The sequence below is a fragment of the Hemicordylus capensis genome, chromosome 2 (genome assembly GCF_027244095.1).
Source record: "Hemicordylus capensis ecotype Gifberg chromosome 2, rHemCap1.1.pri, whole genome shotgun sequence".
Taxonomy (NCBI): Eukaryota; Metazoa; Chordata; class Lepidosauria; order Squamata; family Cordylidae; genus Hemicordylus; species Hemicordylus capensis.
This window is the reverse complement of record NC_069658.1, coordinates 178,835,114-178,861,972: the sequence shown is the minus strand read 5'-3', so window position 1 is coordinate 178,861,972 and position 26,859 is coordinate 178,835,114. Positions and strand designations below refer to the sequence as shown.

The 26,859-nt window shown below is 48.9% G+C and overlaps 1 protein-coding gene across 1 annotated transcript; it reads right to left on the bottom strand.

Moving 5' to 3' along the window:
* Window positions 1–168: 168 nt before the first annotated feature.
* On the bottom strand, window positions 169–26,859 carry PALM3 (paralemmin 3). The gene is made up of 8 exons (XM_053287940.1): window positions 26,744–26,859; window positions 23,954–24,005; window positions 18,376–18,456; window positions 17,460–17,584; window positions 14,096–14,213; window positions 11,859–11,889; window positions 7,228–7,332; window positions 169–4,065 (listed from the first exon to the last, which is right to left on the bottom strand). The coding sequence occupies exons 2-8, from the start codon at window positions 23,996–23,998 to the stop codon at window positions 1,559–1,561; spliced, it is 3,012 nt and encodes a 1,003-aa protein (XP_053143915.1). The 5' UTR covers window positions 23,999–24,005; window positions 26,744–26,859; the 3' UTR covers window positions 169–1,558.

Here is a 26,859-nt window from a genome sequence, read left to right as displayed (position 1 = left end):
CCCGAACGGCACCTCCGCTAGCTTGTCCCCTGAGCCAGGCTGCTTCGCCCTGTTTGTGTTTGAGCGAGATGTCAGCCAGCACCAGGCATGGATCTCTGCTGAATAGCACCTTTCCTGCCCAGGACACAAGACTCATTGCCTTCACCCAAGCACAGGCACGAGTCTCAGTTGCCATTGCATCTGACTTTAATTGAGAATCTTTCTGTACCACCCAGGAACGGACATTTAAAAGGCTCTTACTGGCTTGGGTGGTTGTGGCCCTAAACAGAGGTTATGTAATCAGAATTAAAACAAAGTGCATAGAATAAACAGTCACCGGGGGGGGGGGGGAGGGAAGGGGCTGAGGCTGGGGTTCCTGGCAGAGCACAGGCCCTGTGGTGGTTGCTACAGGAATGGAGGGGTCACAGTCGGGAAAGGTCTCTTAGTACAGCCTTGTGAGGGCGGGCAGTAATTCTGCGCCACGTGACATCTCGGCTGGAAGCCCACAGTCGGTGGAGAGGGTTCCAGCCGTGCCTTGTCCACAGTCTCTGCAGGGCTCCCTCTGCTGGCAGGGAGTCCTCTTTGGCCCCCGAGAGTCAAAGTACTGAGCATCTGCTGTGTGATCAGCTGTGCTCAGGATAGGGGCCATTTTAGGATAGGGGCAGAAGATGATAGCAGGAGGAAGAAAGTATTGCTCAAGGTCAGGAAAAGGCCCAGACTGGTTTGGTGAGTAATGCCAGGTTGGCAGAGGGATTCAGGCACATGCGGAGCGTGTAGATGGCAGACTTCTGCATGCGTGGGTACAGCCCTGGGTGTGCTATGTACAAGCATGTGGGAGCATGTATGTTTGCACTGGCACGTGACGTAATTTTGGGTTTCCCCTACATGTGAATGGATGCATTGCAAGCCAGTGAGAGTAAATACGTGACTGTATGGATGCAGGTGTGCCCAGTCCTGTGTGTGTGGGAGGCGCAATGTCATGTGTGCGTACACCAAAACGGGTGATTGCACACTCATTAAATATCCGTGAAGGGAAGATGTGGCAAAACGCTTGCAGCAGAGCATGAGAACATGAGGATGTGCCAAGGAAAACGAGGCCCATGTTGCGAGTGTGCTGGGGTATGTAGGTGCTGCAATCGAGTCTGTGTGTGTGTGTGTCTATGTGCTGACACACACGTGTGAAAACATGCATGCAGGGACACATAGGAATCTCCCAAGCAGCCAGAGCACTGCATTTCTCTTCCTCCCATTCAACACCTCCAGGGGCCCACGGAAGGGAGGCTGTGTAGCAGGACTGGAGAGGCAAATCCTTTCCTTGAACAGTGCCTCTGCATGTGACATAATAAAGCCTACAAGGGCCCACCTCCCCAGCCAGCATCCATGTCCCTCCAGGAAGTAAGAGAGTGTGTGTGTGTGTGTGTGTGTGTGTGTGTGTGTGTGTGTGTGTGTGTGTGATGCCTATACTAGACAATCGGCAGGGCATGTGACCAATTCCAGAGCCTGCTGCTGGGACCAGGTCAACAACTCCCGTTCTTGAGGAGGGCATTTCCTCCAAGCAAGCCCACCCCACTCCCCCGGCTCACATGATCGAGCAACACTGGCACGACTTCTGCTTGCGCCTGCTCTGCCCCTGCTCTTGGCCCTCCCCTTGGCGGGGAACGGCAGGCTGGAGCTGGCAAGATGAGGCAGTGTTGGCAGAGGTGGTGGTGTAAGTAGGGGCTTCCTGGCTTGTGGCTCCTTGGGCCTTTAAGATCCCAGCCTTGGTCTGCGGGCCTCTTATGGAAGTGTCCGGAAGGTCTGCTGTGGCCTTGGCCTCCTTCAGCAGGGGTTGCTGCTCGGCGTGAAGATTTCCCAAGACTTCTGGGATTTCTTCAGGGGCTGTTGCTACCGCCACGGCCCGGCTGGCATCTCCACCTTCTTTCAGGCCCTGGTTTTCCACTGCGGCGGCCACGTTCGGGGGTGGCTGGACAGGCTCTTGACTGGACAAGGGCACAACATCGGGAACCGTTGCTACATCCTGCAGTGTCGGGCTTTGGAATTGGTTCGGGCTTGGGGCTTGGTCTGGTACTGTAGGCGTTTGTTCTGGGACAGACGACAGGACCTGCTCTTCTGGAAGAGAACCTTCAGCTGCTGGAAGAGAAGACACTTGTCCCTGCGGAGAGGTTGGCATTTGCTCTACGAATGTAGGTTGGGTCTGGTTCGGAGATGCCCCTTTAGCTACAGGGAGACCAGGGGAGGTTGGGCTTGGCAGCAATGCCTGACCCTGGTCTGGAAGAGATCCTCCCGCCTCTTGCAGAGAAGAAGGGGTCTTGTCCTCCAAACATGTTAATTTCTGGTCTTGTGGAGCTGGTGGAATCTGGTCTGGCACAGACACTGGCATCTCATTGGGAAGTAAATGTTTAGCCTCGTCCACAGAGGATGGGATTTGGCCTGGAAGAACGATGCCAGCTTCTGGTGGAGAAAGGATCGGGGCCTCTGAAGGTGTTGGCATTTGGTCCTGCAGAACTAATGGAATCTCTTCAAAGGATGATCCTCCTTCGGCTTCTTGAAGAGAAGTGATTTTATCAGGCAGAGAAGATAACTGATTGGTTAAAGAAGGGGTTAAGTCTGAAAGAGTTCCTTCCGTTTCCTGCACAGAAAGTTCCTGGCCTTGTAAGGCTGTTGATATCTGGAGAGATCTCTCTATTTCAGGCAAGGAAGAAGGAATCTGTTCTGGCAGTGTTGATTCAACTTCCAGCAGAGTTGCAGACTGGTCTGGAAGAAGTGACTGGATCTCATCTGGCAGAGATACACTCTGATCTTGTAGAGATGTTGGGATCTGGTCCAGAGGTTTTCCATTAGCTTCATGTAGAGATGATGGGATCTGGTCCAACAAGGGGAGTTTAGCCTCCTGTTCAGGAGCTATCTCACCCTGTAAAGAAGATGGTTTCTGCTCTGAAGAAGAGGAAATGTGTTCCAGCTGAGACGGTGGGTTTTGATCTGAAAGAGATTCCTGAAAAGAGGATGAGATCTGGCCTGGAGAGGATTCCTTATTTTCTTGCAAAGGAAGATTCTGCTCTAAAAGAATCCGGTGTGGTAAAAATGGTAGTACTGGATCTAGGAGGGAACCCTCTATTTCTTGAAAAGAAGATGGGATCTGGTCTAGAAGAGATCCCTTAGTGTCTTGCAGAGAAATAATCTGATCAGGAAGAGTCAATGGATTCTGGTCTGGCAGAGAGGATGACAGGACTGGATCCAGAAAGGTGGTCTTTGCCTCTTCCAAGGAGCTCTGAGCCTTTGTTCCTTGCACAAGAATGATCTGGGCTGGAAGAAGTGGTGTGGACTGGCCCAGCCAAGATTCCCCTCTCTCTTCTCCTGGCCCTGTCACTGGTGGCTGTAATCCATGGGGCTCCTGCAGCTCTTGCTTCTTCATTTGACCATCCTCCTCCCACCTCACTGATTCTGCAGCCGGAGCATCTCCAGTTGCCAGGTCTTGGGTAGGCTCTGCCTCCTTGGCACCCTGTTCTGGCAGCTCCTTCTGCCCCACTGCTACCAGAGCTGCCTCCTTGGCCAGAGAGCCCATCTCTAGCCCCCCCTCTGCCTGCCGCTTGGGTGAATCAAGGTAACAGTTCTCGTTCTGCAAGGACCTAGAGGGACTCTGCTGGTTCTGGGAAGTGGGGGACTGCCCCTCTGGGCCATCACGGCTGCCAAGCTCACTGTCCAGCTGGCTTTCTGTAGCTTCAGGGGTCTTCTCTTGGCCCAAGGTGCTGCAAAGCGGGCCAGGCTTGCTCCAGTCTTCACACCCATTCCCCAAGTCAGTGTGGTCCTCTTCCTCGTCCTCCTTCCCAATGGATCTCTGTTTCTGTCCAACAGCGTCCATGCTGCCCACTTCCTGGCCCAAGTGGTCTCTGATGACCATCTCCTCCACGGCCAGCTTTCTCTGGCGGCTAGTAGGGGCTTCACTGGGTTCCACGCTCTGCCAAGCCGGCTTTGTGGCAGGAGCCACCTCGGAACTCCCCCACGGAGGTGGCAGGTCCCCACCTTCAGCGACCACGGGGATCATCTTGACACTCGCCTTCTCAGGGCTGAATTCCCCACTGAATGGACCTTGGAGAACAAAAATAAAATGGTTTCAGCTGGATATATTCTCCTTGTGTCAGCTCCCTCCCCCTGCCCCCACCAGTAATGCAAAGCAAGCAAGGCAAGGCTGGACTAGAAGGCAGCCCTGCTCTTGATGATGCCAGGTCTTCAGTCTGTGTGCTCTCCTGGCCTCTCTATGCTACAACTGCATAATGGTGGGATACCAGCTTGTCTGTCATGCTCCCCCCAAGAATCCTGGGAACTGTAGTCTGAGGAGAAGGAGCATCACGTGAAGCAGCCACAATCTGAAACAGAGGCTGCTGCCTGCCTTGGGGGCTTCGAGGGGCCCTCGATTCAAGTCAGCATTTCAAGGGGCCATTCTGGCTCAGTTCAGGCCCATCTGAATCGGAATGGCTACCCAACGCCACATTCTCCTCTCTGGATTTGCTGGGTGTCCAGGAGGGAAGGCAGGCAGGCAGGCAGGCATTATCTTCCTTAACTTCATGTTGCTCCTGGCAGCGAGGAAGAAATGGCTTTGGCAGCTTTACTTATTAAGAGGATCCCCAAAAGAGAGGTTCTCTCCCCGCCCCCAGCCTCCCTGTGGTCCTGGGAAAGATGCAGGGTCTCTTGGGAACCCTAGCCTTTTCAGAGGCTTCAGCCTCTGCAGCAGCCCCTGGAAAGAGTCTGATTCTCCAGAGTGGCCTTTGGCCACTGTGACCAGGGTGGGTGGGTAGGGGGTGATGAGAGCTGCAGGCCAACTACGTCTGAGGACTCAACTTTGAGAAGCCCCACTTTACTCAGCACCCTGGCCTGAAGCTAGAAAGCTGCTTACACTGAGCAGCCAGGCCAGAGCTGAGACCTGACAGGGCCAAGTAGACCCCTATGGGCCAGAGCTTGAATTAAAGAGGGGCAGAGAGGGCCTAGCCCCCAGATCTACTGTTTGTAGAAAACTCAAGGGGTGCATGATTTGGGGGAGGCCAGGGAATGGGGCTGTAAATTTCCACTCCCTTCATTCATTCAATTTCTATATCACCCTTCCAAAAACTGCTCAGGGTGATTTACATTAAAACAAAACAATTAAAATCAATTAGCAGTTAAAAATAGAGGTTGTAAGACACCATAAAACCATAACACTTAAAACATTCAAAACAGATTAAAAACGCTGAAAAACCAGGTTACAAAGTTAAAACCATTTACAACAATTTAAAAACCCTGGCTGGAGGGCCAGGCCAAACAGAGAAGTTTTGAGGGCTCTCCTGAAGGCCAATGAAGAATTCAGATTACGGATTTCTGCCGGGAGGGCATTCCACAGCCCAGGAGCAGCTACAGAGAAGGCCCGCCTCTGAGACGCCACCAGACGCACCGGTGGTAGCTGGAAACAGACCTCCTCAGATGACCTTAACGTGCGGTGGGGATCATGCAGAAGAAGGCACTCTTCCCCCCCATAGTCTGAGCACTGGTGGCACTTCTTGGCAACCGTTGAACTACAAGCCGCAGACTCACCACACTGCCCTGGGCCACCTAGGTGCAGCAGAGAGCAGGCAGTAGTGGCCAAAGAAAAAATATATTGGAGGGGGTTGGGGGCAAAAGGAGTCAAAGGGTATTTATGGGGTGGGGACCTTTGTCCTACATGTTTGATTACTGAAAAGGAAAGAATGTTCACATTAATGCTCCCATCCTAAACATATTTTCTCTTAAGTCCCATTTATGTGTTGACAGTGTTAACATGCTGAGGACGGCTGGCTTATTTTAATTTCCAGTTTATGATTCAGAAATGGCGGGGCGGGGTGGGGGGCGGGGAGAAGCAGCTTTTCTGGGCACGCACCTGGGAGAACAGGCCAGCAGCTCCCTGTTGTGGCAAGCTGCCCAGGGGGAGGCCGTGCACCAGGGTCTGCCTTCCAGACTCCCCAGTCTGACACCCCCAGCTCCTTACTGTGCTTTCAGATTCTATATAGAGTGGTGGACATCTTAGGAGTTCACTTACGGGAGGCGGCCAAAGTTTTAGCCTGACTATGTCTCCAGGGACACACCAAAGTAATTTGGGTGTCCGGACTGCCCAGCCGCGAGGCCTCCCCCTGCCGCGTGAGGCCCCCCCAAACCTCCTTTCGAGGTCTGTCCTGCCAAAACTCCACTTTTTAAATTTTTATTTATTATTAAAAGTCTTACTGCAGTTGAGGGGTGGCTGCGGTGAGAGTGGAGCAGCCCTTTCCCCTTCGCCTGCTCTCCTGGCAGCAGTGGGGTGGGAGCAGGAGAGGTGCTGGCCCCATCTGTTCAGGACAGCATCTTTAAGCAACTGCGAGTTGTGCCTGTGCAGTTTAGAGATCGTCGCAAGCCCGTGACATCATGGGCTTGCGCCTCTGTATGTCTCACAAGCTCACTGCAAAAAGGAATCCTTGCTTCCACTAAATGCAATCTGGAGCGAACCCTCTGAAGTCCTGGCTTCAGCAGAATTCAAGAGCAGGATAGTTTGGTCCTAGGAAAGCCAGCATCCTAAGAATCCCAGCTTTCATTTCAAAGCAGATTTCCAGCCCTTAAGGCTGCAGAGTTAGGCTTGGAAGCATGTGGGGCAAAGCCTGCTTGGGGGATCTCAAAAGCTAGAGATGGATGTATGCATTCTTCTCTCTAATTTTCCTCCCATCTGTGTTCGGAATGAGTTTTGTTCTGGGCGGCAGCATCAAGGCAGTGTGTGCGCACATGCATTCAGAGTGGGGCCTTCCTGATTCAACCTGAGCGGGATCTAAAATTAACTGAGCGGACATTTTTAAAAAGTGTGAGCATGCAAACATGCACACACCTTAGAGGGAACAGTGGATGTATGTCAGATTTCCACTGGTCAGGCACTAGAAGTTCAGGATCCTGCATACACCTGTGCTTTCCTGCCCATGACTGGCAAAATCAGAATAAATTATGCATAACAAGGTGTGTGTGTATTTCTTCATTTGCATGATTTATCCAGGTTGCAGAAGTCTGAGGGCTTTAGCACAGAAACTGACTTATCGGTGCAGAGGTTGTTTTTCCTCTGCCCAATACCAAAGTCCACGTTTGCACAGAATCATGAGACAGACACAGCCCTGCTCAGAAATTCTGCCTTTCTGCCCTCTGGGTTCCACAGGATTTTAAATGTGGCCCCACCTAAGTACCTGACCCGATCCCTTACAGAATGGCAGCCCTTGCCAGTTTAATGCTCACCTTCTCCCATGTCTCCATTCTGCAGTTTCTCTTTGGCCGCTGCCCTCATGGGCCTCTTGGGTGGGAGAGGAGCGAGCTCAAGTCTGGACTCGCTGCTATTTTTCCCTGCAAGGCATTCAACAAAGGTCACGTTCAGAAAGGGTTGCCAGGTCCCGGAGGCTCAGGGGTCGAAGTGTGGGAGCTAAAGGGTGGTGCCTCATAGGTTGGGCAGAGGAGCCTGGTGGGAGCTGCACCCGGTGAATCAGAGCGGAGGCAGCTTGCTGTGCATGGTACTTCAGGGGTGGAGCCTTGTGGACATAGGAACAGGGCTAATAGCAAAAAGCCTCTAAGCCAAGTAGATAACAACTTGTCCCCTTGGCTCTGTGCCCTCAACTAGAGATTTCAGTCCTTCCATGGAGGTGGAAGCCGAAACTCTAAAAGTTCAGGTCAAACCCTGAGGTTATCCACACAATCAAAAACGGTGTTCTACCCAGGTTTGGGAGCTGTGTGTGCTCCCCATTTTCGGTAGTGTGGAAGCAAAGTAAGAGGAAAACCTGGTTAGAAGTGATTGTGTGGAAGCAAGGTAGGAGGAAGCCCTGGGTAGCCTTTCCTACCTTGCTTCCACACTGTCACGTCTATCAAGGTTTCCCTCTAACTTTGGTTCCACTCAACTGAAAATGGGGAGCACACACAGCTCCCAAACCCAGGTTGAACACAGTTCTCGATTCTGTGAATGACCTCCCTGAGTTCTAGCACCCCTCATTTATACAAGCTAAAGTACTATAAATTCAATGTCTGCTAAAGGCACAGCGTGTTACAAATACACTTTCCTCCAGACCCAAATCCATCAGAACAAGCCTATGTCTGCTAGGCTTGTGCCCGAAACGTTTCGGAGGCCATTGTAAAGGCCTCCGAAATGTTTCGGCGCTGGGGCAGGATTCGGTGCTTCGGCACCGGCGGGGGTGCTACTTTAAGGGCGGGGGAGGGTGTACTCATCCCCCCCCCCCTGCCGCGTTTCCCCCGCCGGCACTCTCCAAATTTCAAGCCCCTCGGGGCGGCAGCGTTCCTCCCTGCCGCCCTGTTCCCCTCATCGGCCGGAAGTGGCCGGAAGTCGCGAGCGTGCGGGCGCCCGTTGTGCGTGCATGCACGTGCATGGCAGACGGGCGGGCACGCGCTGGCACGACGGGCGCATGTGCGCTCGCGACTTCCGGCCACTTCCGGCCGACGGGGGAACGGGGCGGCAGGGAGAAACGCTGCCGCCCCGAGGGGCTTGAAATTTGGAGAGCGCCAGCGGGGAAAACGCGGCGTGGGGGGGTGAGTACACCCTCCCCCGCCCTTAAAGTAGTACCCCCGCCGGTGCCGAAGCCTATTCGGGCACATCCCTAATGTCTGCAAAGATAGGGAATCTTCACAAGTGTCAACAACTAGCTTGCACAACTTGTGTCCCAAACAGAACGCAGCCCACCTGCTAAGCATGGGGACCCACCAGGATACATTCAACCTCTGGAGCTTGCTGCCTGACTGAGGTGGCAAAAACAAGGAGGGGGTTGAAAAGCAATTTGGAGGCTGCAATATATGGCTGGGGAACAATTTCTTGGTGGATCACAAGTTGCACAAGCCAGGCATATAAGGATTCCTAAGAGACTGCTGATTTTACTGTGATTTTAAGAATGGCAGCGGGAAAGGAGGAGAGAAGAGACAATACTGGGATGGGCAGGAAGGATGAATGAAGGAAGGATTGCTGTATTTACTACGGATGTGCGAATCAATTCAGATTCGAATTAATTCATCCTAAATCTGGTCAATTCTGGTGATTCTGGTGACGCTCCTGGCCAAATTCAAGCTCAACTTGAATCACGCCAGATTCAATTCAAATCAATCTGAGATTCCAGTTCCTCCTATTAATTTCCCCATATTCCCAGCTTTCATTTTTTTAAAAAAGCTAAGCTCTAGCCCTTGCAGAAGTGGAGTTATGGAGCAAAATGTGTGGTCACCTTCATTTCTTCTGTTCATTTTGACTGTCTTTGGACAGTGCCAACTGTCAACTGCCATGTGCCAGCTACACCCCCCACCCCACCCACAAGGCAGTGGGGTACTACTCAGTTTATATTCTAGGAATTTTTTCAAGTGTTTAGACTCTTTGGTGTCTAATCACCTTTTCTCATAATGAATCCCTATGAAGATTCATTCATAATGAATCCCTATGAAGATTCATTCATAATGAATCCCTATGAGGATTCATTACACACCAAAGAGTCTAAACAACTCAATAATTCCTAAACTATACTCCAGTGGCTTGCAGGTTGGGGGATAGTTGGCACATGGGATGCCACTAATTCCCCACCCCATCCACAAAGCAGTGAGGTCAAAATGAACAGAAGAAATTAGTGTAACGAAGACACCAAAGAATCTAAACACTTCAAAAATTCCTAAAAAATAAACTGAGTGCCCCAGTGTGTGGGTGGTGGGGTGTAGTTAACACATGACACTTGGCAGTTGGTGCTGTTTAATGACAGTCAAAATGAACAGAAGAAATGAAGGCATATAATGAATCTTCATAGGGATTCATTATGAGGAAAGCTTATTAGACACCAAAGAACCTAAACACTTCACTATTCCTAAAAAATAAACTGGGTACCCTACTGCCTTGCAGGTGGGAGGGTGTAGTTGGCACATGGCACTTGGCAGTTGGCACTGTTCAATGACAGTCAAAATGAACAGAAGAAATGAAGGTGTGCAATGAATCCTCATAGAGATTCATTATGAAGAAAAGTTACTATACACCAAAGAATCCAAACACTTGAAAAATAGTGACCACACATTTTGCTCCATAACACCACTTCTACAAGGGCTAGAACTTAGCTTTAAAAAAAAAAGCTGGGGATCCATGTTAGGGTTAGGGCAACTTCAAATCCCCATTGTTTCCTATGGCAGAAATATACAAAATCAGTAAAAACTAAAGAAAATCATGAAAAACCAACCAAGTGCCCCACTACCTTCAAATCTGGGTGGTAGGTAGCACTCATGGGGACCTAACCACCACCCAAATGTGGTGCCCTTAGGACCTTTAGAAGTGGGTTGAACTGATCCAAATCCAAATTGACTCAAGCTCAATAGAATCTGATCAGATTCGAGTTTGAATTGAATCTGGCTGATTCAATTCAACCTCAAATTGAATCACAAAAAATTGGTTCATGCACATCCCTATTCAAGACTAGGTTTTTTTCTAAGTTATTTGGTGTTAGAAATGAGGGGAGGGGGTCATCATAAATTCAGAACCCTGTTCTTTTTGGGTAGATAAAAGTATAATCGGTATTTAACTTCTGTTTTTAAAGAAGGGAGTTGTCTTAAATTCAGAGTCGCTTTCTATTTGGGTAAATATGGTAAGTTGTCTAGATAAAGGTAGGAGAAGAAAGGTGGAGTACATTCTGCCAGGATGGGCAGAGGAACAGCAGAAGGTGGCACAGAGATTGCCAAAACGACAAGCTGCCCAAAGCCAAGGTTGCATAAGGCAGAGTAAGAATATATGATTGAAACATATTGAGAATGTCCCATGACTGTGTCTTTATCTGAATGTCCTGCAAGGTTGTGCCAACAGGTGGAGAAGGATAAAGAAATCAAGCTTTTGTCAACTGATGTTTGACAAAACAAACATCTACGTTTAGCCCACAAACTGTGTCACTTCCAAGCTACTCTGAGTCTGTGCTTTTAAATCAAACAATGGGCTGGTGATTAATTCCACTGGGGTGGATAGTCTCACTTTCAACAGACAGTTGAATTACATCTCTTAGGAATCAGTTGTGGTTGCAGAATGTAAGTGGGGGCATCTCTTTTAACCTTATTATATTCCCATGTTTTTCACACCTGGCTTTTAGTTCTCATCTCTTTCAGAATGAAGGTGTGTGCATTCACATATTGGTCACATTTACCCCAAAGTCCCTGTGAGCTATCGGGGAGCACTTCACACACAATTCGGGTTTTTTTAATTGCACATTATGAGTGTAGCCCGATTTATATGGGAGCAGTAATCTTGTGGTAGCAAGCATGACTTGACCCCTTAGCTACGCAGGGTCTGCCCTGGTTGCAAATGAATGGGAGACTTGATGTGTGAGCATTGTAAGATATTCCCCTTAGGAGATGGAGCCACTCTGGGAAGAGCATCTAGGTTCCAGGTTCCCTCGCTGGCAGCATCTCCAAGATAGGGCTGAGAGAGATTCCTGCCTGCAACCTTGGAGAAGCCGCTGCCAGTCTGTGAAGACAATACTGAGCTAGATGGACCAAGGGTCTGACTCAGTATATGGCAGCTTCCTATGTTCCTATATCCAGGGTTACATATCCACTTTTTGCATCGGGTTTTTTTTGGCAACTTCGAACTCGAAGTAAAGCCTCGCAGTAAACCCATGGTAAAGCCTGCTGTCTGGAAAAGCTCCTGGGCTATAAGCAACAGACTAGAGAAAGTAAAAAGAACAGTGGAAAGGTGGTGGCTTGAGAAGGAGCCCAGAAGAGAAGATTATATCAGTACACTAGTGCAAATCCCATTTGTCTCAAGTGAGTTTGCACAAACGAATTTCCTGCTAGGTTGTGCCCACTGTTATAAAAGTACCCAAGGTAATCTGCTCCCCTCCCAGCAAACATAACAGGGAATTACTCACCTTCGGGAGAAGAGGAAGAGGTCCCATCAACCTGAGAACAAAAGGGAGAGAAACATTATGGGAATCATCTCCAAAGAGACCACAAATGGGTCAAGAAGAATTTATTTTGAATGGCTTTTGCTCGTTCTCATATTCTTTGTTTGTCACATTCATCATCAATCTTTATTTTGATCACAGATCATCACATTTGTCCATTGCCCTGTCATAAAAGAGCTCAGCAGCATACATGGGGTTCTTCCATGTTATCCTCGCAACAATCCTGTTAAGGAGATTAGACAAATATTATAGATGTAGAGCTAGAGGACTCACTTGGAAGCATCATTACCACATTCAGGACAAACACATCTGTTCCTTTGCAAGGTAAAGTCTCCTTTCCAAGTGAAACGCTCCTAAAAAGCAGCTCCACAAGTTGCCCCCAAACCCAGCTGTGAACAGGAGCCATGGACAGCACTAGGACATCACCCCCAGTCCCCGAGGCAGCTTTTATGGCTGCTTTAAATAGGTTTCTGCTTTTGACAAATACGGTGAACACAGAAGACAGACAGACGTGGATGTGGTGCTTTAAAAACACAGCTTTAGAAGGCAGGCACTCCTCCTGAAGCAGGAGGGAAGAGGCAAAACTGACAGCTGACCCAGCATTTTACTGGACAGGCTGGGCAGCTGTTATGCAAATCACAAAGCCAGGAGGAAGCCAGGCTGACACTGCAGCTCAAGAACGCACTGTGACTTCTGCTGACATATGACATCTATCCTCATCTATCTATCTTTGAAGAGGCCTCGTACTTGAGCAAGGATTTGAACCCAGGTCTCCCTGGTCAAAGTCTACTATACCATGCCAGCTTCCCCTTAGGAGTGTCTGAACCAGCTCATTTCATACAACCTGACATGTCTGCCCTGGGGTCTCCTCTTGCCTGTCATGGGCTGTCTCTGTTAAGCATGCCGTTACAGTGGTACTAATCTCTCCAAATTTAGTTTGAACGAATGCCTCTTGATGTCCTTCGCCCCGAGCATTGTCCTGCCTTTCCTCATCCATCATCATAGCCTTTCCCCCCATCTTGGTATTTGTTTTTTAATTTTAAAAAACTGATTTTGTACAGTTTGGCCCATTCACCACAGACACCTTGACCAGCTCATTTCTTCATGGAGGAGGTGTGTTTTCTCACTGTACACAACTTGCCACTTGCCATAGAGACCTCTTAAGCTCACCCTGTTCTTTTCTTTCTGCATATTGCTTCAAAGCTGGGTAAAGAAGAGGAATTTTCAGCGATTTGGTTGAATTTTAATGAATTTTTAATATTTGGGGGTGGGGGCGAGGAGGGATCCTTCTAAGAAGGTGGGTTTTTTTCTCTTTCCCCCTTTTTTCCTTGGTAGGTTGTATTTTATTATGTTAAAGTTGTGCTTAAGGAATCATTCCCCCTCCTTTTCAGTTATACACATATATAATTGTTATCCTTGATTGTGCCATACACACTGCTGTAATCTTATTGTGGGGGCGGGGAGAAAAAAGAAAAAAGTTGGGCATGGGTGTAACTCAGCAGATGTTTATTTTAAGTGAGCTCATGGGCCCACATCCTGACAAGAGGTGAGTATGCGTGAGAAATATGCAGAGATAAACAACAAACAAGGGCAAGCTAAGATAAAAAGAAATCTGACTAGGTCTGCTGGTACACACATTCTCTCAGTGCCAGACTAATCTCCATAGTGGGGTTCAGCTGGCTAGCTAGTTTTGCCTTTTTTGTGCAACACGGCTCAGTTGCTAGAGCTAGCTGAAGGAATTTGTTTTATTTTTAAAGGTACATCCCATCAAATCCAAGGTGGCTTACGAACAATCATTCAAATCACAACATAAAAACAACAAATGCAAAAAGCATTTAAATAAGCATAAAGTACAGCACAAATGATCCCACTTCCAAGATCCAGGTTCTATAAAAGTTTGGAAATTGTTGACTAGTGGAATGGAAGGAAGGAAGGTGGGTTGTAGGAACAGGTCCATGATGGCCCTGCAGGAAGGACAAAAAGGGGCACAAGCCATTGATGCCGATCTGCCTGAAGTCTCTGTTGATGAGATTTCATTTGGCACTGCCCAATAGAGTTCTTCTCTACCGTCATAAGGGCTAGAAACTTCTTTTGTAATGTACACATATTTAGAGAATGCAACATTTTGCACCAGATTTCTGATTCTGCCTTTGCAGGGGAAATCCTGTAATTATGCAGAGTATACGTGGCCTCACTCATACCTTCCCAATGCTATCCAGGGACTGTTTCACTTCCTTCAAAGTCCCTGCAACTTCCTCCATCCGTTGCTGTGCCCGGTGAAGCTCTGGGTTATCCAGCTGCTGCATCTGAGACTGGAGGCTTCAGAGACAGAACGAGAGAAGCTCCCATTAAAGACAACATTCCATACCTTTGGCAGACTATCAAGTGATGTGGTGGGAGGACAAAGCATCTTTGAACATGTGGTGGTCATCACAACCAAAAACTGACACTTTATTGTGGTGCAAAGCTCTGCAAACCAGGGCGCTATTCACAAGAGAAAGACAGACTTGCCCGCCCTGCATTACACATGCCCTGGTAACTTTTAGATCGCATTACTATAATATGCTCTACAGAGAGCCTGCTTCTGAAATGTGTTCAGGACCTGCAGCTGGTCCAAAATACAGCAGTCAGGCTGTTAACTAGAACTGGTCTCGGAAAAGACCAGTTTTCAGATGGGCTCTCAGGCAGAATCCAAAGCACTGTTTTTAACCTTTAAAACTCAACATGGCTTGAGACTAAGTTGCCTTAAGGAGCACCTCCTCATATATATAACCCCATGCGCTTTACAATCGTCTGAAGAAGCTTTGCTGAAGAAGTCTTCTCCAGGTGAGGCAGGTAGCAATGAGGAAAAGGACTGCCTTAGTTATTTCCCCCCACATGGTAGAAATCTCTCAAGCTCTTTACTGCGTTTTAGGAAACTGGCTAAGACCAGGAGGCTTTTCAGACAGCAGGCTTTACCGTGGGTTTACTGCAAGTTTGGGGCATGACGGATACTCTGAAGCAAAGAGAGGGTTGTTTTTTTTAACCCCAGACATACATCAGGCTAGGTTCCAACATGGAGGGAAAAACCCGAATCGTGTGTGAAGTGCTCTCTGAAATATTGCATGGACTTCGGGGCAAATCTGGCCAATATGTGAATGAACACCCACTCTCCCAAAGTAAAGTCATTCATTCATTCATTTATTCATTCGATTTCTATACTTCCAAAAATGGCTCAGGGCAGTTTACACAGAGAAACAATAAAGAAGTCACGGTAAAGTCACTATCTGAAAAAGCACATGGCTTTCCAGACAAGCATGTGCTGCTTTGTTGTGCCACTGAGAGTGCTGTGGAGTGGTTTTTGTTAATTGCTGCTTTATTGCTCTGGTGTTGATTGTTATATTGTATTAATTGTGGGTTGTTGTTTTTTTTGTGTTGTCTTGTTCCATTTGTAATCCATTTTGGTCAGCCTTTAGGCTACAAAGCAGGATAGACATTTTAAAATAAACGTTCTTGATGGTTTGAGTGGCATTTCAAACTGGAGATCCACCACTGACTATTCTAGGAGCAATTTGCTCCCCAGTCCTTCACAACAGCTGACTGTGTGACACACCGTGCCTTTGTTCCACGCACAGGAATTGTTCTCTGATTTACTTTAGTTGGGCAAATCCTGATCGTGTGTGTGTGTGTGTGAGAGAAAGCGAGAGCGAGAGCGAGAGCGAGAGCGAGAGCGAGAGAGAGAGAGAGAGAGAGCACTAAGGCCCTCATATAAGGAGGAGAGCTGGTCTTGTGGTAGCAAGCATGAATTGTCCCTTTAGCTAAGCAGGGTCTGTCCTGGTTGCATCTGAATGGGAGACTTGACGTGTGAGCACTGTAAGATATTCCCCTTAGGGGATGGAGCCACTCTGGGAAGAGCAGGAGATTCCAAGTTCCCTCCCTGGCTTCTCCAAGATAGGACAAGATTTTTTTTTTAAAAATAGGACATGATTTTTTTATTGAACCAACAAACTACCAAAGCATACAGTATGTTGCCAAAGCACAATTATATACAAAGTGGTTGTTTGTACATGATATATCTACAAAGATTTACACACAATGATTTGGAAACCCACAAGGTTATAAAGTAAATGCAGGTAGTACTGTAACTCGGGGGTGGGGGATTTCAAGGCACCTCAGGTAATCGGGGGGGGGGTTACGTCCGACGTCCATTTCCACAATTTGTCCCATTGCTGTTTAGAAGAGATACACTTGTCTCTTTGCACATAACCATACAAACTTTTCCAGAAGAGATTTACTGTCTCATCTGTGTGAACCTCTTGGTCGCGTCTTCCCTCCCTATTCCTATGCAGGAGCATTGCATAAATGACATACAGGTTTACTAACCTGATTACGAGAAGGGGGACGTTCCAATTCCCTAGTATGAGGGCACCCGTTCCGTCCCGTTTCCTTGAAGGTTTCTTTTTGGGACCTCGAAAGGAGGTTCTATCGCTCAAACCCGAGGTTAGTTCTTCCCAAGTCTGTTTTTCCAAATCAGGCCACTCTAACAGCTTGCTTACTCCCTGCCACACTCTTTTGACTACCACACACTCTTTTAAGAAATGTGAGTGGGTTTCCCTGAATGTTTTACCTAGCTCACTAGCCTTCTGTTTGCAGGTGATTTTAGGGCACTCTTGCTGGTCCTCTGGGAGCCATGGCTTAGCTGCATTAAGTGGTAGTACTTGATGGTATAAGCGCCACCTTGTTTCCCATAAATGGAAAGGGACTTTTTTCTCCTTAAAGAGAGCGATAGGGTGCAAGATAGGGCTGAGAGAGATTCCTGCCTGCAATCTTGGAGAAGCTGCTGCCAGTCTGTGTAGACAATACTGAGCGAGATGGACCTATGGTCTGACTCAGTATATGGCAGCTTCCTATGTTTCTATGTCTAATGGGACTTACTGAGGGTTTCCCTGCCCCAGACTTGCTTAGTTTTCACTTTCATTGCCTATGGGCTGCTGCTGCTGCTGAAAGAGGGTGATTTAATCCTCAAGAGCGTTGCTGACTCATCACTCTGTTCAGTTCCCCCCCACCCCCACCTCTTCTTCACTCCGACTCCCTCAGGCCAGGCCTGTGGTTTCAGGCTTCTCTACTGTGAGGTTTTGGGTTTTTTTTAGTCTCAAGCATCTCCTCTTCCGGAAAGGAGCCGAAAGAGCCATCTAGGCAGGATGGGGACAAGAAGCGCCAGCTAAACAGCCCTCTTCTGTGTCCCCTGAGAAACTGGATGTCATCATCAGCTCCCATCTGCAGCTCCAGCCAGAACAGCACATCTTGAAGTGGATTGTACTAGGGTTGTCATCAGCTGCCACACCCCAGAGGTGGCTGCAAATGAGGGCAGATGAGCAGTCTCCTTACCGTGTCCCTGGGCTATCCAAGTGGGCAGATTATTTGCCTGTGATCTTCGTGCAGCTCTTAAAAGAGTCAGCACGCTCCATTTGGGAAGTGGGCTGCTGGGTGAAGTCATGGGGAGTGAAACCCCCTTGAGCTGTTATCAGTGCTCCCCCTCCCCCCACCTGCCCCCACCCCCATCATCTAGATCACACATCAACACACCTGGATAGATCTTGTTCTAGCTCCTGGATGCGGGTCTGTGCCTCCCAAAAAGGAGACGTGTGATCATTGTCATCAGTGGGTGCAGACGTCCCCTCCATCAGCCACCGATCACGCAGGGACTTCCTCTGAGAATAGACAGAAGAGACATTTACCTGCTATCCTGAATTGGACATGCACACAGAGGAGGGCACGGGGGCTCCCAGAACACATTGAGACTAGAGTGATGTACAGTCAGACATATATGCACAGACACAAGTGCATTCATTCCTGTGCGTGCTCAACACTAAATATGTATCTTCCATCATCTCCACATATATGGCCATACGTACAGACACCTTGCTACACATGAAGCCGCACAGCTTGACAAGCAATGCTGATACACACCCACTAGGGCGGATGTGCCCGATACACTGCATCCATACTGCTCTCAGAATGCTCCCTCTCACACACCCACCACCATCACACCATCGGCACCAGCCCAGCAGTTGCACACAATGGGCCACACAACACGAGGCTGACTCTCCTGCACAAAGGTCCCGGGGCACGAAAATCGGAACACAAGTAGTGCTGATCATCTGCCAGGTCTGCATTTGCCCAAGATAATCAAAATGTGTGCTGTGGGGGAGGGGTTCAGCCGAAACAGAACACCTCGGGGACCCATGCCTAGTTGCACGTGTTTGAATGGACGCAGGTGTGCATGGTGTGTCAATGTGCAGATATGATCCACTGCACATCCCTGCCACTTCCCTCTACCCCCAACCTGAAGAGGTCCTGACTACGCACACCCTCATTCCCCCAGAGGTCCACAACGCTCCCTCCCATAGCGATCAGCCTCCCGCGCCCTTCCCCCTTCCCCCGGCTGCGCGCCCTCCATCCCTTGGTCCATCCATTCCTGCATCCCTCTCCTGGGCGATACCTTCAGGCGCTCAGCTCGCAGTCTCTCCTCTTCCAGGTCCCGGCGGGTGGCCAGGATACGCTCCTGCAGCCTGCGCCGCTCCTGCAGCAAAGCAAAAGCACCGGGGAGGTGAAGCGAGGCAGGAGCCGCCCTGCAGAGGGGCGGACAAAGGGCCCGCCGCGGAGGGAGGCAGGGCGGTACCGAGCCACGTGGGCGACGACGGACAGAAAAGGCTGCCGGCTGTCTGGACGATTGCGCCGAGGGCTTAACCCCAGCAGCTCCGGCCGGGCTGCCGGCTGAGTCTCAAGGAGCCATCCCTACCTAGGCCATCTAATTGGCAGCACTGCCTAGATTAGAGGAGCACCAGGGAACCTCCCCCGCCCCTCCTCCCTAATGGTTGTGTCCTGCCTGGAGATGCTGATCACTCTGCCCCGGGCTGCAGATGGCTCTGCCTCGCTGCCTTCCCTCCTGGTGCTCCTGCTCTACTACTTCTCTCTCTCTCTCCTCCACATTTTTTAAAAAGCCCATTCGTGCCAACCCATCCACACCATAAAGGTGCTGTAACTGTACCAGGGGGCTTCCCTCTTTTAAAGGCAACCAAAGCTGGGGAGAAGGGGGGCTTGCGCTACTAGAGTCCTGCCCCCTTAACCCTCTCAGGCCTCCAGCATCGATTTTGTTTTTGCTTTGTTCCACAGTAGTTTGGGCTATTAATGAAAGCAACAGAGCCAGCCTGTTTTTCAAGAGAGACCCTGTTACTGCCACCCTTTCCATTTTGGCTGAACTGAGCAGACTGAAACAATGAGAGTCTTGTAGCATCTTGAAGACTTTAGTTGATTGTGGGATATACTTTTGTGGACTAGAGATCATTTTTGTGTGCGAAAGCTGTTGCCACCATAAATCTGTTCATCCTGAAGGTGCCAACAGATTGACACGGCTAATCCTCTGCCATTTGAGACTGTCTTGCTTCAGATCCACGTTTTAAGGTTGCCGGCTTTTTAGTTTAAAAACCCATCTGCGTGAGCCTTCTTTCAACCAGCCCAATCAGACTTTATGGGGCCAGGCAGCCAAGTAGTGGCCCACTGCGCTTGTTTCTTAATGCCTGGAGGTGTGAGTTTGTGACAGGCAACAAAGACAAGATAGGGACTGGCTGGTGAAGGCCCACTTGAGAGGATTCCGTCTCCTCCACTCTGATGTTAACGTGTTTTCAGCCTTGTGATCCCTTCCAATAAAACACACCAGGAACCACACTCTTCCAGCAGCTTCCAGGTTTGCAATGTGTGTATGTATGTGTGCATTGATCATTGCAGTGCCCTACAGCACCTGAATGTCACTCCTACACAGGAATACTCTCCAACTCCTGTTGAATGAAGCCTGGATTAGAAGAGTGGTGGGCAGGCGGGTTCTTCTTTTTAACCGTTCTTCTGGGCCACTGAATCTTGCTTATCAAGCCTCAGTTGTCTGGAGGTCTCCTGCTCCCTAACAACTCTGCTCTGTCTCTCTCGCTGCCCAGAACTCCTGCCCATCACCTCCTGTCCTGGGTGATGCTGCCTTTACTAAGGAGCAAGGTGAAGCAGCTGCCTCTAGCAGTGGGTTTTTACTACTACTACTACTACTGATATTTATATACCACTTTTCAACAAAATTTACATAAACATTTAGTTCGCTTTTCAGCAAAGTTTACTATGCAAAGCGGTTTACATAGAAAAATAAATAAATAATAATACATGAGTCCCTGTCCCAAAAGGCTCACAATCTAAAAAGAAAAGTAAAGTAGACACCAACAACAGCCACTGGAGGAATGCTGTCCTGGGGTTAGATAGGGTCAGTTGCTCTGCCCCCGCTAAATATAAGAGAATCGCCACTTTGAAAAAGGTGTCTCTTTGCTCAGTTAGCAGGGGTTTTTAATTGCACAAGAGCAGGGTAGTCCTTGTTTAAATGGAAACTTGAGCAGGAGGGCCTCCCTCCTAGTGGGTTGTGGGTTGTGTGTGTGTGTGTGTGTGTGTGTGTGTGTGTGTGTCACAGGTAGCCATCTGGATTGTCTTCTGTGCAAGCATATGGGTGAAATGGGGATTCTGCATGAGTGACTGTGCTTATGAAAACAAAAGGTGGGATTTACTCTGAATGAACTAATACTGAGTACATGGTACTGAGTACTTGGAGAAGCCGCTGCCAGTCTGTGAAGGCAATACTGAGCTAGATAGACCAATGGTCTGACTCAGTATATGGCAGCTTCCTATGTTCCTGTGGTGTGATCTTATGTAGATGGTGTTTGGGTTGGTCTGCATCGTGATTTGGGGTTACCATCAATCTTCCTGACTGAAGGCCTCTGGCTTGAACAGCTGTAAACAGAAATTCAACAGGCCCGTCATCGCTAATGTCAATACAGGGGAAAGCGGCTGAAGAAGGCACAGGTCCAAGATGCCCAGTCTAGCCAGATAGATGACGAGGGGCCTGATCAGTGTTCTCTCTAATTTTTTCCATCTGTGTGCGGAATGAATTTTGTTTTGGGCGGCAGTATCGAGGCAGTGTGTGCGCACGTATACTGAGAGTGGGACCTTCCTGATTCAACCTGAGTAGGAACTAAAATTAACTGAGCGGACATCCAAAAAATCTTTGCACGGATGTGCGTGCACACACCTTAGAGGGAACACTGGGCCCGATCCAGTTTTGATTCCTGGCCCATTTGCATTACTAGCAGGCACAACTTACAGGCCAGCAAGGGCCATGGGTCTGCTCTGCATGCTGTCAGTGGAGAGTTCTCCCATGCTGCTTTATACCACTGTTCCTAGCCACACTCTTAGCAGTACAGCACCAGAGTAGGTGTATGGAAAGCTCTTGTGCCGTCTTGCCCTTGAAGCAAGTATCTGGGAGTGAAACTGAGGTTCTGATTAAACTGTTGCTTGCAAGTATGAAAGCAAGAGGTGATATTACTACTAATTAACCGCTTTCTAGTGTACTCTGGGTTAATTAATGCTGCGGGCAAGGGTATGATCTTTGGCATGTGATGTTTGCTTGTGCGTCTTCATGGAGGCAACACCTTCTGTCTACAAATGTCTACTTGCTGTTTACGGAGCCTGTGCTCATTGGCCCAAAGTCCCTACACACATGTGGCCCTTAGATGTGTCTGCTGCGGTTCACGTACTCGGCATTGTTTGTGAATTCTTGCTGCTCTTTGTCGCCTCTGTCTCCCTTGCCCACCCCACAAAGAAACCTCTCAGCTGATTACAAACGTGTCACCACAATAAATATTTGCGGCGCTTCCTGGCATGTGTCCTTAATGACAACATCTCCATCTGGATGTGCGCGTGTGACTACACACACAAGGGCAGCCCGGCTGCCTCTCCCAGGAACCCTCCTCCATACAATCCCTGCCTCTCCCGGTCTGTGGGCAGGGCTCCAGGCCTCTTTCCTTCTGCTTGGTTCAGGTTGGAGCTGCTAGCCGGTGAATAATTCATTTGTTTCAAGACAGGCTGAGCAAAGGAAAAGGAGGCTCAGGTTACTCCAGGCTTGCTCAGGGCTTCCCACAGAGCAAGGGAAAGCCTAGATTTAGCCTAAAGATGTCAGGAATATATTCAAGGACCATCACTAGGATATCCCTGCCCAAACCTTCCTCTGCGCCTTCTCGGCTACAGCAGTATGCGGGACTGAAAGGAATATTCCCCCCCCAATTTCTCCCTTGCTGGTCTCTTTAGTCTCACTGGTCTTTTTATGCCAAGGAACCACAGAACTGTTTCGTTTCCCTGCAGGGCTACTGCTTAGGCTTGTAAACAGCCACAGGCATGGTTGCCTGTGGCAAGTAAGATGCTTCCAGGCTACTGGGCAGGGATGCTTTTGTAAAATATAGGAGAAAAGTGTCCACGTGCATTATCTCAGTAATCCTCATATCCGTCCAGGCAGGCCACGGCTATTATCCCCATATTCCAGGGTAGAGACTGAGGCTGCAAGAGAGTGGCCGCCCACATCCAGAGAGCTCTCATCCGAGGGGAAATCTGAACAGGGCACACACCTCTGTTCTTAGACCGTGCACTTGCTTAAGCACAATCCTATCCCAGCTCTCAGCTGTCTAATTAAAGTGCAGCTGGAATGCAGGAATTGGGCTATGCACTGGAAGTGCCTCCGAGCACCCCCCGCCCCGCCCCACACCTAGTCACCATGGGGAGAGGCCCCAAGGCCTCTTTTCCAAGCATTCTGGCAGGTATTTTAGTTTCAGGTATATAAGTGATTGAAGTCAGCTCGACACATGCAGCAAAATTGGCCGGGGGCGGGGAGGCAGGGGGGTGATGAGGTAGCAGAGGCCTGGGATGACAGAATGGACTATACCACTTCAACGTAAAAATAGGGAAGAATCACATTTTTGAATGCTCCCCTATGTTCCAACAAACAAACAGCCTCCCTGCAAGCAAAAAATGAGCATAGCAGGGAGTGAGCTGGGCTATAACTTTTCTGATATGCTAGTTTTTCACTTGCAGGGAATGGGAGAGCATTCAGAGATGCCATTGCCCGCCTGCGGCCTGAAGTGGCATGATCCAGTCTCCTGCCACAGGGTTCCAGCCCCTCATTCTGTTCTATGTGTAAACAAAGCATTAAAGGAGTCCCTAATGGCGCAGCGGGGAAATGCTTAACAAGCAGAAGGTTGCCGGTTTGAATCCCCACTGGTACTATATTGGGCAGCAGCGATATAGGAAGATGCTGAAAGGCATCATCTCATACTGCACGGGAGGAGGCAATGGTCAACCCCTCCTGTATTCTTCTACCAAAGACAACCACAGGGCTCTGTGGTCGCCAGGAGTCAAAATCGACTTGATGGTACACTTTACCGTTACCCATGTCTTAGGACTAGGATATGGGAGGTTCAAATGAATGCCAGAACCCAGAGGCTCCAGGAAAAAAACCAACCATAGCCCTACTATGAGTACTGCCATAACTGGTCATTTTGATGCTTAGGAGAAATGCCTGTCGTTGACCCCGTGTGAGCCCAGGGACCTCACACATTCAAAAGAACCACCCTGCTTTCTGAAAACTATACAGCATTACAAAGAAATGGCAAATATAATAAACAAAAGCTCCACACAAGTTAACCCATGTGATGAGTGATTGTCAAAAGCTGGGGCACGGATTTTTTTTTTTGGGGGGGGGGGTACAGTTAAGTTCAGCACCAATGCTGAACTTCCTTGTTTTTTATTGCTTGGATAGACTGCTCCTGTATTTGGGTGCTCTACAGTGAATCTGGTGGCTAGCTGCAATGAAAAAACAAACAAACCTGCTGTCCAATCAGAAGCTGGCCAAAGTCATGTGCCACTCTTGTATTCCTCACTAGCAGCATTCAATGGTGGTATGTTCTTTACTGTTGAAGGCTGCAGGCACAAGGCCAATGAGAAGCTGCAGAGGAGCCACTAGGCCTGTTCTTCTGCCCTTACTAACCCTCCCCAGAAGCCGCAGTGCTAATAGTGATCTGGCTGCTGATCTGACTGCTGTGCATCTCCACCCCCGCTCCCATTTTGGAACATTGGAGGCTCCCATGGGAAATAACCAAGTACAGCATCCTGAATGAGCCCCCATCTCTGGTCAGGTGGGAAAGAGGAGACGAGCAAACACTTACCGTGATGGCTTTCAGGCGCTGTGCAAACAGGGAGCTCTCTGCCATTTTCTCTCTGCAAGACAAACGGAGCCTCTTGGGAAGTGTCCAGAGGACATTGGATGCCAGTTGGATGCCAGCACTCCCTCTCCCTCTCTCTCTCTCTCTCTCTCTCTCCCCTCTTTCCTCTCCCTCTTCCTTCCCCCAACTTCCGTCTCATATTCCTACTGATCCCTGCACACAGACATGTCCCTTCCCCCAATACCTGACATCTGGTCACTGCATTCATGGCATTTAGTAGCAAGCCCAGGCATGGTTGGTGTGTGTCTTTGTGTGTGTGTGTGTTTACAAAACTGTTCCTCTTCTATCGCTTCTTCCACATGTGATCGATGCTTATTTTATTTGAACGTACAGCCATTTCAGCGGTGAAGACAAATATCCCAATGCAATGAAACGCAAAACAGTTTAACAGATACTTTCCATTCCGAACCCCTTAAAAGGAACACAACACTTCCAAAAGGTACTGGGGGCCCTGTCCCATGGCCCCATCTGACATGGAAACAGCTGAGCACATCTGCTAGCATCACAAGCTCCGGCAGTGGAATGATGGCTCATCATGTGTGCAGAATGAGACATGAACTGGCGTTCTGGATGCCACCACAAGCCATGCTTTTCCAGGCTATTGCAGTGGCACGCCGGAAGCCTCTACACAATCCCATACATAAGAAAGCTTCTATAATCCATAATGTTGCCAAATTTTGTGTCAAAATCTGCCAACAGCTAACTTCTGGCTCTGTTTCCTAGATGCCACTACAAGATGGCTACTGTGCTGGTGTGTACATTGTATGACTAAATTCTGATCTGAATGTCGTACAGCTGGTTTGCTTGTATGTCTGATCAATGATTGTAATAAAGCTATTCATTCCAGGGGCGTAGCTAGGAGGGGGGGGTCCATGTTCACCCCTCTCCCCAGTAGCCCCTTGGAGTGAGGGACATAATAGCAATAGCGATAGCACTAGCACTAGCACTTACATTTATATACCGCTCTATAGCCGGAGCTCTCTAAGCGGTTTACAATGATTTTAGCATATTGCCCCCCAACATTCTGGGTACTCATTTTACCGACCTCGGAAGGATGGAAGGCTGAGTCAACCTTGAGCCCCTGGTCGGGATCGAACTTGCAACCTTCTGGTTACAGGGCGGCAGTTTTACCACTGCGCCACCAGGGGCTCTGGTGGCGCAGAATAAATGAATAAAAGATGGAGGGGTGGAGCTCGGGGGGCCCTCAGGAGCTGGGGGGCCTGGGTCCTTTGAACCCATCCACTCAATTATAACTACACCCCTAATTCATTCATTCATCCATGCTTGGTAGTCATGCAACTATTTCAGCTCATGCTTTTTGTGCAATTACCATGCTCTTGCATGATTCCAATTCATTTTAATGGAGCTTGTGTGAAAGAACTTCCCAGAGGATTGTGCTCTTTGTTTGCAGTGTATTTATATTTACTTGTGTATTTAACAGGTCATCTGCCCCTTCTGTTGCTCCTGTATTCCTTGTGTTTGTACATTTAGATTAATGTTGGGAGGCGACTGGGCTGATCAGACAGGTGGGGCATTGTTGGCCTTCTATCTTCTTCCTAGCTTCACATATTTAACGTCAGCCCAAACGATGCAATTGCACATTCAAGTGCTGTGACAATGCCAGCTTGTTAAAGAGAGAGAAATATTTTGTGCTTTGTTCTGTGCGTTATGAACATTGGGGGTAATCTAATGATGTTTTGCAACTGTGCAGAGCAAATCAAGATTGCAAACCTATCCTCGCTCAATCTAGGGGCTGAGGAAAAGAAAGCTAAGTACGGCATGACTGGCTCCATCCACATCATGACTGCTGCTGTGATCAGTTTGCAGGATTTCCACCAGATACACTGGGCAGGGGGCATCAGGGCCAGCTATCTAGAGGCACCACCATGTCTGAGACGGTGGGCAAAAGGCCTGTCATCATTTTGCGACACAGAAAATGAGGAAACAAAAAATGAGGGAAAGAGTTGAGGTTAAAGGTTTTATTTCCTCTTCCCTCATTTATTTTTGTCAGGATGGCAGGCAGGGTTCAGGGAAGAACCCCCATGAACTGTGAGAGCAGCCTCCAGTGGTCCTCACCAAATAGACTGGGGAGAGGAGGTGAAACCAGGTAGGCAGAGAGAGAGAGAGAGAGAGAGGCAGGCAATCTGGATGGCTGACATAGACTGTCTGCTTATAGCAGCTGCGTTTTTACTCACAAAAGGCTAAGACTGAGGCACCTGGCCAGAATCTGAAGTTTTACACAGCCAGGTGAATCCCCTGTTGGGAAGGCACAACACAGCGGAATTTAGTTAGGCATGCGTGTATGCTGAGAGTAAAGTAACTTGAAGCCAGTTTATAGTTTAAAATCAATATATATGGTATTTATTAGAGAACTCCATTCTAGATAGGAAAGTGAGGAGTTAGGATCTCTAATCTAGCTAGCTAGCTGGATGCAGATGGATTCTGCATCTCTGCACACATGGTGCAGGGAGAGGAGCTTGCATGTTGCAACTTGCAAGGTAGAAGGAACAGGAAGAGAAAAGGGAAGAGGAAGGAAGTGGCTGGAAGGAAGGAAGTGTCCCTAAGAGTAGCAATCTACATTCCAAAGGGATAGTGTCAGAGCAGTAGAGAAGGGATGACCAATGTCTTGACCCTCTAGCCCTCTGACTCACTAGTCTGTCCTCCACTGTCATTGAGACAAGAGAAAGTGCAAGGTCCTTCACTTCCAACATCCCCAGCGGCTCTTGGTGTCACCTGACAATCCGTGAAGAGTAGCAATCTTTCAGGGCCCACAGAGAAGCAGGCAGGGTGGGTGAAGAGGACTGAGCAGGCCTAGGAGGAGGTCGGAGATGCAGGCCAGAAGAGGGAGA